This window comes from Fringilla coelebs, assembly GCF_963513975.1.
Source record: "Fringilla coelebs genome assembly, chromosome: 12".
NCBI lineage: Eukaryota > Metazoa > Chordata > Aves > Passeriformes > Fringillidae > Fringilla > Fringilla coelebs.
The window spans coordinates 10,246,423-10,264,932 of record NC_140038.1 but is presented as its reverse complement, the minus strand read 5'-3'; the positions used below and the strand labels follow the sequence as shown (position 1 = coordinate 10,264,932).

Below are 18,510 nucleotides of genomic sequence, written 5' to 3'. Positions count from 1 at the left end.
GTAAGCTAGAGACTCGAAAAAGTCCAGATTAGATGCCATTTTCATAGATAATTGCCTTGTTAGCCTAAAAGTGGGTTTAACATACTGAAATATGGAGAAATATTCAGTGCCAAAAATATTGGGTTTATTTAGCTTGATTTTAATAAAGAGATATTTCACCTGTATTCTAAACACTGGGTGGAAATAAACTGTATACCCTGAACCTTGACTAGACCCTGTCCTCTCGGGAAACAAGTGGTGCTACAGAAGTTGCTCTACTTTGGTGTCACTGGTATTTTGAGTGGGCTTCGTCCCCCAAACCAGTATCTGCTACTGTTTATAGTGTTTGGATTCTAGTTTACCTTGAATTTTCCTTTGTCTTTTTTTTTTTTCCCCTCAAAAAGTAAAAGGTTGGAAGTAAGATTCCCTATTTCTAGTCCTTGCATTGGGCCTATACCTGCATATTTGCTTATTTTGGAATTTAATATATCTAGCATAATTACTACAGTAATTTGAAATACCAGTTAGAAATCTAACAGGCACATGTATGGTTTTTAAAGTCCATTTTCCCCTTACATTAAAATTTAATATGCAGATATTTCACGCTTTTCTCTTTAATTTTATCAGAGTAGGAACGGGATGATTTCTCTCCTATGGGTCTGTTAGCAACAGAGCGCTTAAAGCTTTTCGGCTACAAACTTCAAACTATTTCATGCATTATCCTGACTAAGAGATGAGCAAGAAAGAATGCACGGCACAAAAGCTCAGCCTGCTACACGTAGATACAAAGCCACAAACCATCGGGCTGTATCTCGGTGTCACGGGAATTTTGCTCTTGACCTCAGAGAGATCACAATTCCTCCTTCCAAAAGCACTCCCGGAGCTCCCCTACCAACATGAGCTGATGTTGTACCACCGCTTCCAGCGGGAAAGGACCCCGAGCCGGCAAAGCTGTTACTATTCCTTTGCCTGGTAAAGTCGATAGGTAAAAAAAAAGCTCACTAATGTCAATGAGTATTGATCAGACGCTGAGCCCTGTGGTTTTGGACCCCTCCATCCCTTTCGGTTTTGCATCCCGAGTGCCTCAGGTCTCCCGTTCGCAGGCTAGATGGCAGAGCTGAGCCGCGCTGGACACAGCTGCGCCGGGCTCCGGCCGGGGACAGCGCCTGCGGCCGGTGCGTGCCACACGGGTGTCACACGGGGTGCCACACGGGGTGCCACACGGGGTGCCACACGGGGTGCCACACGGGGTGTCACACCCGGTGCCACACGCCGCTCCCGCTTGCGCTCCCGTTGGAGTCAGTGAGGAAAGGGCTCACTGAGTTCAAGGGAAGCAGCATCCCGTCCTTGGTTCCCGTGCTCTGCCGGGGGCTGTGATCTCCTCGGGTGACATTCTTTCTTGCCAATCACAGAAAGAAACGATAATGTGGTTTTACTAATTGCAAATAACAGTCTTGATTACAAGTTTTATGTGTTATACAGTTAGATTAGTTTATACCTATAACTCTACATAGTATTTGTGTAAAAATAGCTTTGGAATATTAAAATCATTGCAATAAAATACCTGCAATACAATTATTAAATGTGTTCTTTGGTAGCTAGTCGATTTTTTTATGGATGGAATAGTTTTCCTTTTTTAAATCTGAACATTCCTTAACAAACAAAGAGAATGCACTGGTTTAGGTACCATTCAAAATTTCTTTGCCTAGTTTGAACTTGTTTCGAGGCATTGCACCAGCCAAGTTCAAACTGTGAAACAGCAAAAATCACACTACCGTTCCAAGGAATTCAGACGACTCCACGCTCTGAGGCCGTGCCCCGGCACAGCCCTCTCTGGAGACCAGCCCTAAGTCCCTACCCACTGGGTGCACGCAGGACGGACACACTGACACCTCCGTGGCAGCTGCTGTGGACGTGAAGAGCTGTATCCAAAGAGATGTCTGCTCAATGACAGGAAATCACTATGCTCCAAACCACTAAACAGCCAAGTACGGTGAAGATGATGATGGGCAAAGGTGTGAGACCAGTGGTCTGTTCCTCTTCTCTTTGCTTTCCGTTCCGTTCCCTCCATTTCACTTCCTTCTTCCTCTCTGTTTTTTTTGCAAGTCGTCATCCTACTAAAGTGTGTGTCTTAGAACAAAGTCATAATGCAGGTGAAATAAGTCTTTGGTTTCTTTGGACTTATAAATATTTTTTTTTTCAAATAGTTTTAAGTATAAACCTGCTATTTTGAGGTCCTGGTCTGTCTTTATTTATTTATTTATTTATTTTTAAAGCTTTTCCACCGAGGTTTCAGTTCGTGGTTATTCCTTCATGCTTTGGTACAAGTGCTTGATGAAGAAGATGAGTTGCCTGAATTGGAGCTGCCCTCGTCTTGCCACTTATCCAGACTCCTCCTCCGTGCATTCATGAAAAAGTTGCTGACGGTGCTCAGCTCCAACCCGAGCTGCTGGGAAATGGTGATTTGTAACTCTTTGGACGGACGCTTGTTTTCCTTGAATATTGCATGTAGAGTTCGACGCTGGACGTCGGTGAAGACCAGCCGAGGCTTTTTGGGCGTGTTCCCTCTGTCCTTGCCGTGCTCCTGTTCTTTCCTCTTGCACGCTGCAAGAAAGGGGAGCACAGTTAGAGAGGGCTGCCAGAGGAGAGTGTGGGAGCACAGTACAGGGCAAATTGGGGAAAAAGGACTGTTCGTGTCAGCTTCTGAATTTGGACAGGATGTGGGACATTTACAGCTCTAACTCATCATAAACTACTACAAGTATAAGGAATAAAAGTTAGAAAATACCTTTGTTGTTGTCTGCTAAAGTTCAGCAAATGCTATTACCAGGAACTTAAATTTTGATACTACCTATTGGTACTGAGAATTTAACTATTTAACATCTCTAGGAGGTAGAGTGGAATTTCAGGGAACTCTAAAGTTAATCTTGGTCATACTTTCCACCATTTTTAGTTGCTTTCAATCCATTTCTGTAGCTCTTTGTTGACTGAGAATTAAGGAACTGTGAGAAAGCAGGATGCTACTACAGTCTTACAGGCCAAATGTATTCTGAACAAAATAAAACATATTTTGTCATCAAAAACAGTGGTATAGAAAATCTTCTTTACAGAATTGCTCATTTCATCTATCATCCCTTCTTTCCCTTTCAGAACGTGTTTTTGCTCTGTATTAATAAAGGGTGCTTGCAATTTGCAATCTGCCTCCCAGATCACCTTCCAGGCAGGATCTGATGGGATGTGAGGGAGACTCCCAGATCCCTCTGTCAGCCTTTGACTGTCTGCCAGCTCATCTTAGCATTTTGCTAGGATAAAAGCTTCCTTGGGAGGCCAGATTCCTCTGTCTCACTTTCAAAATGCTCTGAAGCTGTCTTTTTCCCTTCATTCTCTGACAATGTCCTTTAATTCTGATTGAGAGATGTGTTTCTGAAGGTAATATGAATGTTCTTTCTCCGGGTCTGTCTAGTCCTGGCTCCTGTGGAGATCAGTACTGACTACATGAAGAATTTAGCGCAGTATCTCTGCTTACACTGTGATTGTTGGAATGAAAACAGCAAATTACTTTGCAAAGATCCTTTCTACAACTTGTATTACTACCAAGAGCCGGCCCTGGCACGAGGGATTCATAGCTTGTGGGAGGTATAAAAATAATCATCCCCCTTTTGTACCTGGGAAATGGGAACTGCACAGGTCAGGAGCTGTGAAGGCTCCTTCTGCTGGCCCAGGCAGGGACCAAGGCACTGGTGGCTCAGTCCCCTCTGAGGAGAGGCTTTTGCAAAGGTCCCTAACAGTATATATTCCAGCCACATACTCTCTCATGAGAAATCACACATCAATCAAATAGACTGGGCTGCCAAGCTCATGTCTCCTACAGGTATTTTTATCTGAAACCCTTTGAAGAACACTTTGAAGTTACATCCTGACCTCTAAAACACCGTGGAGCTTCTGGACTAAAACCCAGGTTTCCTGATGCACACGAGCCCCTGCTGAAGCCAAACTGCTGAATTCACTGTGGGCACTGGTTCCTGCTGAAATAATCTGCATCCCCACTGGAGGCTAACATGGGCAAATCAAGGGTTAAAAATGCTTTTGCAAGAGCAGTCTGTTATTTACTGACAAATATTCAGAATGAGGATACCAACAGCATCTCAGTCTTTTATATATGTCTGACCATTTGATAATCAGACATTCCTGGGAAAGCAGCTGCAGGAGCTCAGGTTCATAACAGCCTCAGCCTCCAGCTCTGACTGCCCCTGCTAACAGGCTCAGGCAGAAAAGAAGACAAACCAGGTGCAGACAGCATTTGCTGTGCTTCATTTCTGCTGATGCTGCTTTACACCTTCCTTTCTCAAAGGCTGCACAGATCCCATCTTCTGCCTAGATACTCCATCCAGATCATAATTTGTCACAAAATCCTAATGGCACAGCTAGCGTGATCCAAGTCAGTGCTGTGCAATGCTTCAGTGTGAATCATCACATCACAAATGACAGCCACAGCAGTAGGTACAGAGCCAGCTCAATTAGTGATGTGAGCCTCTGGGGCTTCGATCACAAGCTGCTACATGAGCTCTCTGAAATAGCAGGGAATAACAAAAAAACAACCTTCTATTGGAAAACTAGCTTGCATAATGCACTGTCTTCCTGAACTTGTGCTCATTTCCTGAAATCTAGCATTCCTGAACAATTATTTCCATAGACAGTGTCCCAAGAGTTACAACATACCTTGTTCCTCAACTTCAATTGTATCAAAACCCTCTTAATTAATGCTAGTGACATCACAGAGATAAGAATAAAGAGCTCATTACTAGGGAGAAAAAAAAAAAACCTATCCAGTCTATGATAAAAATAAGCCTATTTTATTTTTTTTGCAAATATTTTCAGCTTTACTTCCATTAACATTTGCCAGAGGCAGATTAAGGGCAAAGATTTCCCAAGGCACTCAGTTGTTCCAGGAGCCCTTGCACTGCCAGGCTCAGGTTGTGAGCAGCAGGAGTGGATACCACCTCTCATCTTCTGCCTTGTCCAGGCTCAGGAATATTAATAGCACTTAAAAATAAATAATAGTGATAATGAAAAACTGTAATAGGGTTTCCTCGCAATCGTTTTCCCTGCATTGGAGCCAATCAATTTTAATAATAAATTGTAGCTTCCAGCTTGCCAGAGAACAAATGCACACCACGGGATAGAATCTGCTCCAACAGGAGAGTAGATGCAGAGCAGGCACAGAGATTGGCCAGCTCGAGGGCTGGCAAGGTGGGGCTGCCAGGCTCTCTGACAGCAGCCCGAGCCGGGTCATGCCCAGGCAGAGCCTGCTCAGACCAGGTCCTACCCCAATGCCAGCTCCTACCCATGTCCACTGAGGTCAGGCCCCAGAGACATCAGCTGAAATGGGTTTTTTTTGAAAAACACCAGAGCCTGTCTCCACAGCGATTTATCACACACTCCATGTCTCTTTTATCTTACGCAGCAGAAGATAATAACAGTAATTTGCACTGATGTCCTTCGTGTGCCCCTGCCCTTGGGCACTGTGAGAGGACCCTCTCCCGCAGCACAGACACTGAATTTAGGAGCTTTGCAGGGTGCTGTGCTCCCTAGAGGTGTGCACCTCCCCCAGGACACACCTGCTGGCACCCTGCCCTCACTGCCCGCTGCAGGCAGCCCTGCTCTTTGTCTCCAGGGTGCCCCGGCTGAGCGATGCTCCATGTGATGCCTTTTGAAAAAGCCTTTAAGAAAACCTTGTTAAGAAAAAAGAAAAGCAGAGGATAAAGGAAGAGTCACCCTGGCTCTGGCAACACACGTGCAGATATGACAATGTAATATTATCAGTGCCAGAAGGAGCCTTATAAATCCAGTCCTGAACTCTGGCCTCTCCCAGTCACTTCCATCTTCCTCTGCCCTGAGCAACAGATATTTTTGACACTTGCAATTCTCCTGACACAACCCATCAATCTATTTTTGCCTCCCTTTGTTCCTTCTAAGTCACCCGAGGGATTTGGTCAAGTAAACTTGCCAGACCTTGTAAGGTCTGTACATCCCAGGGAGCCCAGCTGCCTGGGCACGGAGCAGAAGGGGGCTCCCACCTCTGCAGCTCCACTGCTGCTGACACTCCTGTGCAGCCCCCAGCTGGGTGCAGCATGGTGGGATCAGTTCTGCTCTGCCAGGGGTGGGAACAGGGCCCTGCCCCCTACGAAAATGCACTGATGGCATCTTCGGGTCAAGACAGTGAGGAGAAAGTTTTGCCTACCTGTGATATGAACAACATTATTCAGTCAGTGTAAAAGTCAAGATTATAGTAAGCTCAGGTGTTAACCTTGATGCTTGATCTAGTGTTTCATCCCTAGAGGATGGATTTCTTTTTAAAATTGAAGGAAAAAATCCTGATTACTATGCATCAATTTCCAGGAGCATGTGGTGTGCACACATGTGCCTAGCTGTTTCTGGCAAAATTCAGTTTTCCTTTCTGGTGATGCTCTCAATAAACTTAATTTCCCATGCTTTCTGGTTTGGGAACATAATAAAATATCACCACAAGTCCTGCTGGTTGCTTTTCTGGACAACTGTCACTGAAGCAGAGGGAACAACAATGGAAAATTTTACTTGGGCAAGCCCTGCGGCTGCTGTTGGTGTCAGAGGGCAACTCTCCCTGGGAGAGGCATTGCTCAGCTGGTGGTGCCACTGTGGTGGCACCAGGGAAGGTCCCTGACAGGGGATGGAGGCAGACGGTGGGTTTGGGCACACGGTGGCCACAGCCAGGTGTTGGCCTGGGCATAGGGGCTGGAAGGGCAGCAGGGACACAGCTGAGGGGGTCAGAGCTGCTCCTGGAAGGGAAGGGGGCAGCCAGCAGTGCCTGGGCTCTCCTCACCCAATGCACACAGGGCAGCTCTGCTTACAGGGAGCTCTTTTCTCCTCTGTTTGACCCAGAGGGGGTCCAGACCAGCAGCAGAGACACACACCCAGTGTCTGCCCAGCCATGCTGAACTCAGAGCCTGGGGACACAGAGAGGAGACTGTGTGTGGGTCACCAGGGCTGGGACACCAGGCCTTTCACCCTGAGGTGGCAGGTCACATCTCCAGCTATGGCCTGGGTCACTGCTGACCACAAGCCACTATTACTTGATGACCACCATGTACCTTGTATGAGATTATTTCTTTTACTCCTCCTGCAAAAGTCTTTTAGTTATCCCAACCTCATGTGTACAGGACTGTCTTAAAGACATCAAAAGCTCTTTCAGAAGTCACTCTTTACATGCATTTTCTAATCTCTGCTGTGTCAGGTGGAGAAAGCTCAGCTACGGTCTGAACTGCATCCACCTAGGAATCCCTTTCCAAATCATCTGCTTCTGGTTTTGAAACATCACACAGTATCCAATAACACGTTTGGAGAGTGAAAACTTCACTGGTATTAACTGGAGAATATCCTGAAGGATGTTTTTCTGTAGGCAGCTCTCCCTTCTGCTGGAGAGAGCAGCAGTATGCTTCCTCAGGAGGCTGGAACTGCTGGAGGACTTTGGCCGTCACAGATAGTTCTAATCACACTGGCCACAGCAGCTCAGTGGAAACAGGTAGCCAAAAGCTTATGGTAAATTCATGGTGGCAGTAACACACAATAAAGTGTGATAAGTTACATCCTTATCATGTGAATAACGCCTCTGGGGCTTGCAGACAGACACACTAACAATAGACCTTTCCCAGCTATCGAAAACTTTGTATTTGGGGGAATATGGAAACAAAATGAAAGGGCATAGGAGACACAGGCTACCTGAGGGTTAAATGTCCCCACATGAACTAAACCCAAGCAAGCCTGTTTGACTTGAAATATATCCACAACTGCTGGGTGACATTCACTCTGATGCATCACAGTTTAGTGGTCCCCTGCACCGCCCCAGGTTCCTCAAAAGTGCTTGGGAAATGGAATTCCCCTGGAAAGGCGTTCTGTGAGACAGGCTCCTCTCATGGAGGCAGCTCGTGGCCATGAGCTCCTGCTGCAGCAGGTCACAGACAGCACTGAGGCTTGAGAGACCATTCCCTTCAGCTTCAGCCCACTGTGAGGCAAGGCCCTGCACAGCTTTCCAGGGATGAAAGCCTGCCTGGGTGACACAGGTTGCTCCCCAAAGCTTCCTCCTTTCAACTGAAAAGAGCACGGTCTACTCTGAAATGTGAGCCCACACTAAATGATTTCTTATTAATCCTGGCACTTGTTTCTCTAGTGATTTGTACTTATGCTTATTCAGAGTGCAGGTGTTTCCATATGCCCAGAGATCTTTTGACCTGTGTCTCATTTCTCTGCCATCAAATCCAGGGAATACTCTCGTTGTTTCATAACATCAAAAGAGATGAAAACACACGTATGAGAAGCTCACAGGATGACATCACCCCACCAACACACAGATCCCAGCTGAGCCAGAACAGTAAACATCTCACTCCTGGACACTGTATTAAAATGAGTGACCTTAATTTGCTGCCCCGGGATAATGAAGTGAATCTGACTGAGGAGTGCTGACTCAGCAGTTGGGGATTCAGGGGTTTACACAAACTCTGTGTTGATGGATCTGTAACCACTTCAGCAAACTGACATCACCGTTACAGAATGTGTTGCTAAGTGGATCAATCAGGGGAAAGCACCTGATTTCCCTGCGATAGCATTTAAAGCAAATGTTAAAATTCTTCAGCTAGGTCTTTAGTTAACCATATTACTGTGACAAATATTTCTTAGCATAGCATAAGTAATTAGAATTTAATCACTTAAACTGCATCTTAATTACCCCAAATGAATTGAAAGGACATTTAATAGCAAAGATTAAATTGCCTTAATGAACGATTTTTGCGACTACATCAATATTTTAATCGCGTCAGCCGGGTCCGGCCCCCCGCCCCGCGCCGCAGCGGCACCGGCGGGCCCCGGCCGCGGGGTGGCGCCCGCTCCCCGCCACGGGAGGGGCGCGCAGCGCCGCGGGGCTCGGCCCCGCATCCCGCGGCACGGCCCCGCATCCCGCGGCACGGCCCCGCATCCCGCGGCACGGCCCCGCATCCCGCGGCACGGCCCCGCATCCCGCGGCACGGCCCCGCATCCCGCGGCACGGCCCCGCATCCCGCGGCGCCGCCCCGCATCCCGCGGCGCCGCCCCGCATCCCGCGGCGCCGCCCCGCATCCCGCGGCGCCGCCCCGCATCCCGCGGCGCCGCCCCGCATCCCGCGGCGCCGCCCCGCATCCCGCGGCGCCGCCCCGCACGGCACCGCATCCCACCGCGCCGCACCGCGGGGCTCGGCTCCGCATCCCATGGCACCGCATCCTATGGCACCGCACGGCATCCCACCGCGCCGCGGGTCTCCGCGCCGCACCCCGCGCACCGCACCTCGCCGCATGACATCCCACTCCCCCGCACCGCATCCCACCGCACCGCGGGGCTCCGTATTGCATCCCACTGCACCGCATCACATCCCACCACACCGTGGGGCTCCATACTGCATCCCTCTGCACCGTACCGCACCTCATCCCACCACACCGCGGGTTCCCTAAGGCATCACACCGCGCCGTGGGCTCCTCACCCGCGCTGCCGCTCCGTACCGCACCAAGGCACGGCACCCCGCTGGGGAGAGCCAGCCGCTCCGTTCCGCTGCACTCCGCAGAGCGCAAGCTGGAAAACACCACCCGCTCGGGCTGTGCTCCGCTCCGCTTATGCAGCGCGCCCCGCCTACGCGGGCCGGGCGGCACCGCCCGCTGCGCACCTGGCCGTGCCCCTTCACACCCTCCGCGTCTCCCGCCCCCAGCCCGCCCCGGCAGCCCCGCCCCGCGGGACAGACCCCGGTGCGGAGCCGCACCCGGTCCGTTGGCCCTGGCCCCTGACGCCGGCTCCGAGCTGCGGGAGCGAATCCCCCCGCGGGCCGCCGAGGCGTTCGGGTGCTGACTCCGGCGCCGGGTTTGGTCATTCCGCCCCCTCCCGCATCCCCAGGCACAGACTTTGCTGCAGCAGCCGAAAATTGAGTTTCTGAGCGGTGGAAACGACGCGGTTCGTCGCAAAACCTTCACTGCAACATTGAGTATGGCCAGGTTGACTGAAAGAGCAGGGTCGTTTCTCTGGTTCCGCTCCTAAGGACCGGCCTGCAGGCTGCTGCTTCCCCGGCTCCAATTTTTAAGCTCTCCGCCAATTCCAATACATTCAAAATAACGAGATATGTTTCAAATAAAAGAGGAATGAGTCGGTGATGACATAAAGAAGTTCCTCTGGTTGGAGGGGACGTTACGGAAGCCGTTGGCAGCCGTTTGTCAGCCTGCCTGTGCGGGGGGAAATGGGGGAAAAGGGGCTGCGGGCAACTCTCCCGCCTGCGGTTCTGTTCTTAGCGATTGGTTTCTAATGCATGTTACAAAGAGTGCAGAATTCTGCACCCTAAAAACATCCAAAACCCGAGCCCGGGCTCACTTCAGTGGCTTTCTGCACCCAAGCGTTTAGGAAGTGCCCCCTGTGCCATCCGATTCACTACTTTCCTCTGTGGGAAGCAGCAGCATTTCTACCCCCGCCGGCGCCGCACTCTGCGCCCCGCGGCGCTGCCCGCACCCCTGCGGAACAGCAGCCGTCCATCGAGCTTTAATTCCGTTTGGGCTGTACGGAAAATGTCACCACTGAGGCTTCCTATCGCCCTAAAACGGGGGGGAAATGAAAACTACTGTTCAGTTAATGAATAGTTCCTATAAATTAATCTTTTAGCATCATAAAACTGACTTCTTCTTAAGCAAAACGGCTCAAGTCAGCTGCGTTTCCAAAGAGAGTCTGTCAGCATCGGTCACATCTCTGTCCGTGTATGATTAATCCAGGTAGATTTATGTCTGAAAGGCGAATCTACATTTATCGATTTGATCATGGAAGCGCCCGACACGCGGCCAGGCTGGGTCCCGGTCGGTCCTCAGGAAAAACTCCCCTCGATGCCTGTAGTCTTCAGGTGAAATTCACCAGCACTTCAGCAACAGCTCCTACGCTTCAGTCACCTTAGAACTCCCCGGAGTTCGTGTCCCTTGTGTGGAGTTTATGCGGACCCTTCGGCTGCACGGGCAGGTGAAGGCTGCCTGAGGCAAAGCCGGAGCGGTGGTTTAATGCCGGTACAGGCACCGAAGCATCCCTGGCCTATGGATTTCCAGATGATTTTGTTTCAATCTGATCACGTTCCTTCCTGGCTATGTAAAAGGCAGATCGCACACGCCAGAACCCAGCCGTAGCACCGGCAGGAGCCCGGGCTCCCTACCGGTGGCACCTTCAGCGGGCACAGTCCTGGTGCCACACGCACCTCTCCTCTCCTCCTGGGCTATCCCGACCCCTCTGACTGAGTTACCGTGCTGGGGAAAGCTTCCCCCCGGCCACGCACCCGTTCGAAGGCACTCATGCCCAAAACAGGTGCCCCAGAGCTCTGCCCTGCCGGGAGCCGAGCCGCCCCCGCCGCGGGCAGCCCGTGCGCTCGGCCCGCCGCTCGCCGCAGCACCGCGCCACTAATTGCCGGCTGCAGCAACGTAAAATCGATGGGATGCTGCTCCCCATCGGGGCCGGCAGCCGTGGGGAGGCTCAGCAAGCACCTGCGCCCGGGCTAAGGGCGGCCTCGTCCATGAACGGAGAGGGGGGCTGGCCCGGCCCCGGCACGCCGCGGGGCTCGCCCGGGAGCGAGGCCGCCCGGGCGGAGGCGGAGCTGGGGCCGGGCCCCGCCGGCGGTCGCTGTTCGTGGTGCTGAAGTCGAGCAGGGCCGCGCTCGTCCCGCGCTGGCGGGGAGCGAGAGGACGGAGCCAGCCCGGTGGCGGCGCGGGGCCCTCCGCTCGCAGCGCTCCCCGGAGCCGCCGCCGCCGCTGTCCGGTGCGGGCGGGTGCCCGGGCCGGCGGGGCCGCTCCCGCCAGCCGGCGGTCAGTAGATGGCGCAGAACCCCCGGGAACGGAGGGGCAACGAGTGAGGGCTACGGACGGCGCGATGGCCCCGGCCGGTCGGGGCGGGCATCGTGCCCGCAGCCCGGCTGGGTGACCCAGGGCTGCCCCGGCGGCACCCACGGGCGGGAGCCGCCCTGTTTTGAGGCTGTTTGATTCAAACAGCAGCGAGGGTGGGACCGGGGCACGGCCCCCGGGTGCCGCCCCGCCACGCGGCGGGTAATTAAAACAAACAAACAGCCGGGCGAACGCACGCACGAACAAACAAGCGGGGGCCGAGCCGCGCTGCGGGGCGGGGCCTCTGCCAGGACGGGCGCGGGGCGGGCCCGGCCCGGTGCGGAGGAACGCGGCTCGCCCGGCCCCGCTCCTCCTCCCGCTGGGCAAACATTAACGAAGGGCAAACGCGGCTGTAAATCAATCCCGCCGAAGGACACGGCCGGCAAACAAGTGCGCCCCAGCGCTGCCCCGGCTGCGCACCGGGCGCGACTGCTCCGGGCGCTCTCCCACCCTCCGATCCCTCCGGGTCCCTTGCCTCGGCCCAGGCACCGCACCGGCAGCAGCGGAGCGGCCGCTGTCACGGCCCGAGGTGCGCCGAGCCAGGCCCGGGTCGTGCCCGTCCGGGCGGCCCGCAGGGTCGGGAGGGGAAGGGCCTCTGCCCCGGTCCGTGCTCGGAGTGTCGCCGGTGAAGGGCCCGGTCGATGCCCCCCGCCTCCCTGATGCAAACGCGTTTATGCAAAGTGCCCGCAGGGTAAATATTAAACAGCCCCTAATGAGGCCACCGGGGCCGGGGCGGCCCAGACCTTCCCGGTGCTCTCGGGGGCGGCGGCGGGCGAGAGGTGCAAACGGCGTCATTAGATTTCATATTTAATGTGGAAAACGCTCTGATTACTCCATCGATTTCTTTACAGTTAATTTGGCGAGAATTTCTCGCCGGCTTCCCAAGGCTTCAGCTTAGTCGGGATTCACACTGGGAGGGAGAAAGGATAAGAGGAGGGGAGGAAAAGAGGTGCAGCTATGAAAAATAGCAGTCAGGTCGCAGGCAAACATGGAGCAGCTTTGGAGGGACGGGCCTGCCCTCTCCCCACGGCGCCTGTCCCTGCTGAGCCGCTCGGGGAGTCCCCACGGAGGGGCCCTTCGGGACGAGCCCGCTCAGAGGGCGCACATCGGCAAAGGACCCCCTCTGGCAGTAGGTTCTTGGGCTCCCTTACACTCCTCTGGCGCCTTTGCAAAATGTGCCTTTGCCGCGTTTTCCCCGGCCGCTACCTTTCCTCCCGAGCAGCGAGCCCGTGCGAGGCCGGCGGGCAGTCACAGTTCCAACAATGAATGGCTCGAAGCAGATTATTTTTTCCTGCCCAAGACAAAGTCGGGGTTTTTTCTTCCTTTATCCTCTCCTGTTTCCTCTTTCTCAAACACACACGGAAAAAAAAAATCCAACAAACTGAAATGAATTCAGCCTTAAATCCCAGCAGGCTGCAGAAGAGATGTACTTTTTCTTTTAATTGTATTTATTTTTTCGGCGTCCCTGTACAGCCCTTCCAAATGTCAGTGAAGGCGAGGGAGAGGGAGGGAAGACTAACAGAGCGACAGTCAAATAGATAAATATTCAGTGATAGAGAGGAGAGAGAGAGTGGGACAGACAAAGGAAAAAAGAACAGAGAAGAGAAGGGAGATGGGATGAATAAGATGGAGGCTGGAAGAGGTCAGCTTTGCAATTAGCAGTTCTGCTTACATTTCAAGAGACAGCCCAGGAAGTGTCAAGACCTCAATCCTGCTTCCATGTAACTACCAATTTTTCTTCTATTTGTCGGAGCTTCTGTAATCTGGGAGGTAGGAATCCCCCAGGGATGGCTGGAAGGGGCAAATACTCAAGATAAAGTGCAAGGCGAGACCGCGAGGCCTAAAATAAGCAGGCTCCATCCCCCTCACTGCCTCCCGGTTGTTGTCTGCAGGAAATCAGAAAGGGAAGAAATGAAGGCGGCTCTGGGTATTTATCTACCTGATAATTCTCTAAACGCCCGGGAGTGAGTTATAATTTGGACGCGAAATTTAATTTGCGTCGGCCGCAGTAATTTATGTTATTTTGAATTGATGTTCATACATCAATATCAATCGGGGCAGATTTTTACCACTTAGTAAGATCATCACACATTTAAAACCTGCACAAAATAAAATCGATACTTTATGCATTTACAGCCGGCAGCGCGGCGCGGAGGGACGCGGAGGGGCGCGCAGGCTGCGCGGGGCGGGGCGGGGGCCCCGGGACCGCCCCATCGACAGGGACGCAGCTCTATGCAAATGCCCACGTGCTGCCGGCGCCCAGGTGGGCAGCGCCCGGCGAGGCCCAGAGCCCCCGGTACGCGGGGAAAGCTCTGGGGGCCGGCCCGGCCGCGAGGGACGCGCGGACACCGGGTGCGGCCGGTACATCCCGACCCCCCCGTGCTGCCAGCCCCTCTCGGCCCCGGGGAGGCTGTTTCTGTAAGGTGCCAGCTTTCGGGTTTCATCGGAAAGGGAAGGCGGAATAATGAGGCTTTGTCTCTCTAACGGGATTACCGGGATCCGTTTATGAGAGGGCAGCGCTGAGGTGGCTGGAAGAAGGGGCGGTCTGGGGGCAGCAGCGAACAATGGGACCCTCCGGACCCGGCAGCTGGGCAGAGCACGGCCGCCTCCCTCCCTCCCTCCCTCCTCCCGGCCTGCAGCAGCCGGGGCTGGCAGAGCTTCCCGAACGGCAGCGCCAGGGAAGAGATGCCAGCAGGCTCCGAATCGAGGGGTTGTTTCCAGTATCGATCTATGCAAATGAGCGGAGATTCAGGTCGACCAAATTGTCGTAAAAACACGCTCCAAATCGAAGAAAGTTCGCTTAGCAATCGTTACGGGGATATTGGAAACACAAACTCCATCCTCCTCTCCTGGGTAGCACCAGCAAGACGCGGGTTTTTCGCTGGTGGGGTGGCTGCTGAGAAAGGGAAGGCGGAAAGGGCAGTTTCTGAGAGCTCAGACCTTTGAAACCGACTCCGCAGGAGTGGAAGCCAAAGAGAGCAACGTCCTCCCACCGGCGGGCACCTAAGGGCCAGCTACACCGGGGAGGGAGGCCCTGCCCGGACCCTTCCTAGCTCTGCTTTAGGTTTCTGGAACAGGGTGGTTGACTGAAAATAGGCACGGAGCACGGTGGTGGCCCAGCCGCGTCTCTGCACGCTCGGGAAACGGTCCCAAGTTCTCACCGTCTCGGTAGTCGAAAGCGCAAAACCCGTTGTGCTTTTGAAAGGAGAAAGATTTGGCCCTTCCCTGATTTTTGTCTGTGAAACGGATCAGTGACCCTGGCTCCAACTCGGATTGACTGTCTTGTGTTCTCCAGGGACAAATTAATGGAGACCTATCACTTAATTAACAAACCCTCACTCACGGTATATTAAACCCGGGCTCTGCACCCGGAGCGCAGACGGGAGGGTTTGGGAGGCGGCGGCGGAGCACAGGTACGGACGGGACGGCCATCTCTGAGCAGACAATACGGGACCCGCTCGGCAGCACACCGGGCAGCAAGCGCCGGCAGCGGGGCGAGGCTGCAGGGCAGCGAAGCCGCAACACGGCCGGTTTGTCTCACGCAGAGACATCCACGCGAAACTCAAAGTGCGCGGCCTAATGATAACTACAACCAGTTTAAAATAATAATAATAATAATAAAAGAAATCCAACGATTTTAGCCGCCAGCATTTCTCAGGCACCGCTCACCCACCGGGCTCGGCTCATTCGAACAAAACGCCTGTCCCAGCTCTCCCAGCCCGAGCGGGACGCGGGCCCCGAGCCCCGCCGCGACCTGAACCCACCGCCCCCCACACAAAGCAGTCGCACCGACTCCTCTCGGCGGCGCATTACCGGGGCTCCCCCGTACCCCGTCCGTGGGCCCGGTTCAGCCGCCAATTCAAGCATTTCCGCCTCGCCCTCCGCGCTCCGGGCAGCACTGCCGCCGGCCGGAGCGGCTTTCGGCGGCGTCCCGCTCCCGGGCGCGCTGGGCGTCCTCCTGCCCGCGGCAGGCGAGCCTGGCGGGTGCGCCCGGCCGGGGAACGGGGGGAGCCGGGGCGCCGCACTGCGCTGCCCGAGCCCCGAGCTCCGGCTCGGCTTTGTCTGAGCGCGGCGCGGTGGAGCCGGGAGAGGGAGAGGGGAAGGGAGAGAAACGGAGTGGCGGAGCAGGGGATCGGTGCTGCTCTTCAGGGACGGGCGGGGACCGGGGCGGCCTGCCCAGGCCCGAGGTCCCGCTCTGCCGCTGCCGTGCCCCGAACACCCCGCAGCGGGCTCACCTGCAAGCCGCAGAGCAGACATCCGCTGAAACTCCGGCTCCTGGAGCCACTTCCACATTCTGCGGAAGGTCTCCCGGCCGGATTTGAGCTTGCTCCAGGGCTTGGGGTTCCTCAGCAGGTCTGAGAGCGTCCCTTGAGAGCGGCACAGCACCCTCTGGGCAAAGATAGCCTGGGGGATGCTGTACCGCTTGAGCTCGGTGGTGATCCTCTGAGCTACTTCTTTGGTATTGATTTCTTCCATTTGCCCTGAATTACTTCCACTGTTGACCTGCGAACCAGTTACAGAAGGGTTTTGCTCCCTGGCAGAGCCCAGGATCTGCCCGTGGCTCTGGGCATTCAGGTGGGCATGGGGGTGGTGTGGGATCCCGTTGATAGGCACCATGCCAGCGGAGGTGGGGGTGAGGTGTTGGTCGCCATGCCTGGCTAACATGGCAGGGTGGTGGGCTTCAAATCCGTTTGGGGTGAGCATTTTCTCGGCGGGCATGGTGGCACTGGGATGAGCGTAGTGGGGCAGCCCTTGCTGGGAGTTGTGGATGCTCCCCAGGCCCGATCCAGACAACGGAGAGAGGCTCTGCCCCATGCCGGTAACATCCTTGTGGTAGGGGGTGTAGAGATTGTTCATAGACGCCAGACCCCTCTCGTCCCGCATGAGCGTGAAGCTGCCGCTCACGTTGCCCGGTATCCGCTGGTGGGGATGATGATGGTGGTGATGGTGGTGGTGGTGGTGAGGGAACTTGTCCGAGACCGTCGAGATGGGAGGTAGAGGCTGCAGAGGGGTTAACGTGGTGTAGGTGCTGCTCATGCTCATGCCGGGGGGTGTCTCGCAGGCCATGGTCATGGTGGGGTGCAGGGGGCCGGTCAGCGCGTGCTCGGGCGGCCGGTGGTGGTGGTGGTAGTCGCCGCCGTCGAGGATGGACGCCATGCCCATGGAGCGCGGGTGGGCCGGCAGGTGGCTGCCGCGGTGGGCCACCGCGCTCCGGTGGTGGGGGCTGCCGCTCATCAGGTCGGCGGCGGCGGGCACCGGCTCATGGCTCACCCCGTGCAGATCGCCGATGTTCTCCATCGCCAGCTGCGCGTTCATCGTCGGCCGTGCGGGCGGCGGGACCGCACATCTATCTGGTGGGCGGCGGGGCGTCCCGGAGCTCTTGGCGGCGGCCGGTTGCTCCCGCGGGCCGGCGGCGGCGGGCGAGCGCTGCGGGCTGGTGGTGGCGGTGCTGCTGCTGCTGCTGTTGCCGGGGCTGCTGGCTTTCCCGGTTTCGGTTGGTTCGGTTTTTTTTTTTTTTTTCCCCTTTTAATTTTTATTTTGTGGCAATGTATTTATTTGTTTTTTCCCGCTGCTGGCTGGCGCCGCCGGGCCGGTCCTAGGGCCGCCGCTCCCTCAGGCCGGGCCCCGCAGCCGCGGCCGCGGCGGGTGTGTGGCCGCGTCCCTCGCCATCCCCAGCCATGGCTCTCTCTGCGCCCCGCGCTCCGGCACCGCTCCGTGCTGCAGCGCCGCCGCCGCCCGCACCGCGCATGCGCGCGGCGCCCCCTCCCGCGCCGCCCCGCCCCGTGACGTCAGCGCCGCTATTAAGCGGGCGAGCCCCGCGCGGCGGCGCCCAGAGCCGGTGGTGCCGCTGCCCCGCGCCCGCCGCCCCCGCCCCGGGCACAAAGGGCCGCCCCGCCCCCGCTGCCGGCCAGGGACACCCGCCCCGCCCCTTCGGTGACTCCGCGTTTTCCGTGAGCGCGGAGCCTCCTCACCGGGAGCTTCCGGAGGTGACACCGGACCGCCCTGCCCCGCGGGCCGTGCTCCCCGTGTCCCCCGCACTCCCCGCCGTATCTACCCACGCTTTCCCGGTATCGCTCCTCTCAGGTGCCCAACGGGGAAACTTCCCGCTGCTCGGCCTGGGGATGGCCGGTGGGAGCCCCACGGCGCCGCGTCCCGGGCCAGCCCCGCGGCTCAGCTCCCGCACCCCCTCCACCAGCCCTCCCAGGGGTGCCGCGGGTCCGGCCGTGCGGTGCGATGGGGAGGGACGCCCCCCTGCAGCCCCGCCGGGGACCCCGGGCGTGCCCGGCAGTGCAAGGCGAGCATATGTCCCGAGGCGCCCAGCAGCCGGACATGCCGCTGGTTTTCTTTTATTTTTTCTTCAAAAAGAAAGAAAAGGAGGCGGAGGAGAAAGAACAAGCGAGCTCACCCGCCGGCCCCCCTCGTTAGCTAAGGTGCCTTTATGCTGGAAGAAAGGGCAGATGTGCCTATTGTTCGCCCATTAACAATAACGAACCACGCCGGGCAGAGTGCAGCGTGTGCGCGGCGCCGAGCGGCGGGAGGGACGGGCCGAGCCGAGCCGAGCCGCGGGAGAGCCGCGGGGCCG

The 18,510-nt window shown here is 55.7% G+C and overlaps 1 protein-coding gene across 1 annotated transcript; it reads right to left on the bottom strand.

Moving 5' to 3' along the window:
• Nucleotides 1-2,290: 2,290 nt before the first annotated feature.
• Nucleotides 2,291-17,672, bottom strand: ONECUT1 (one cut homeobox 1; the record flags this gene model as incomplete). The annotated part of the gene is made up of 2 exons (XM_084213799.1): nucleotides 16,163-17,672; nucleotides 2,291-2,583 (listed from the first exon to the last, which is right to left on the bottom strand). The coding sequence occupies exons 1-2, from the start codon at nucleotides 17,241-17,243 to the stop codon at nucleotides 2,291-2,293; spliced, it is 1,374 nt and encodes a 457-aa protein (XP_084069925.1). The 5' UTR covers nucleotides 17,244-17,672.
• Nucleotides 17,673-18,510: the final 838 nt, after the last annotated feature.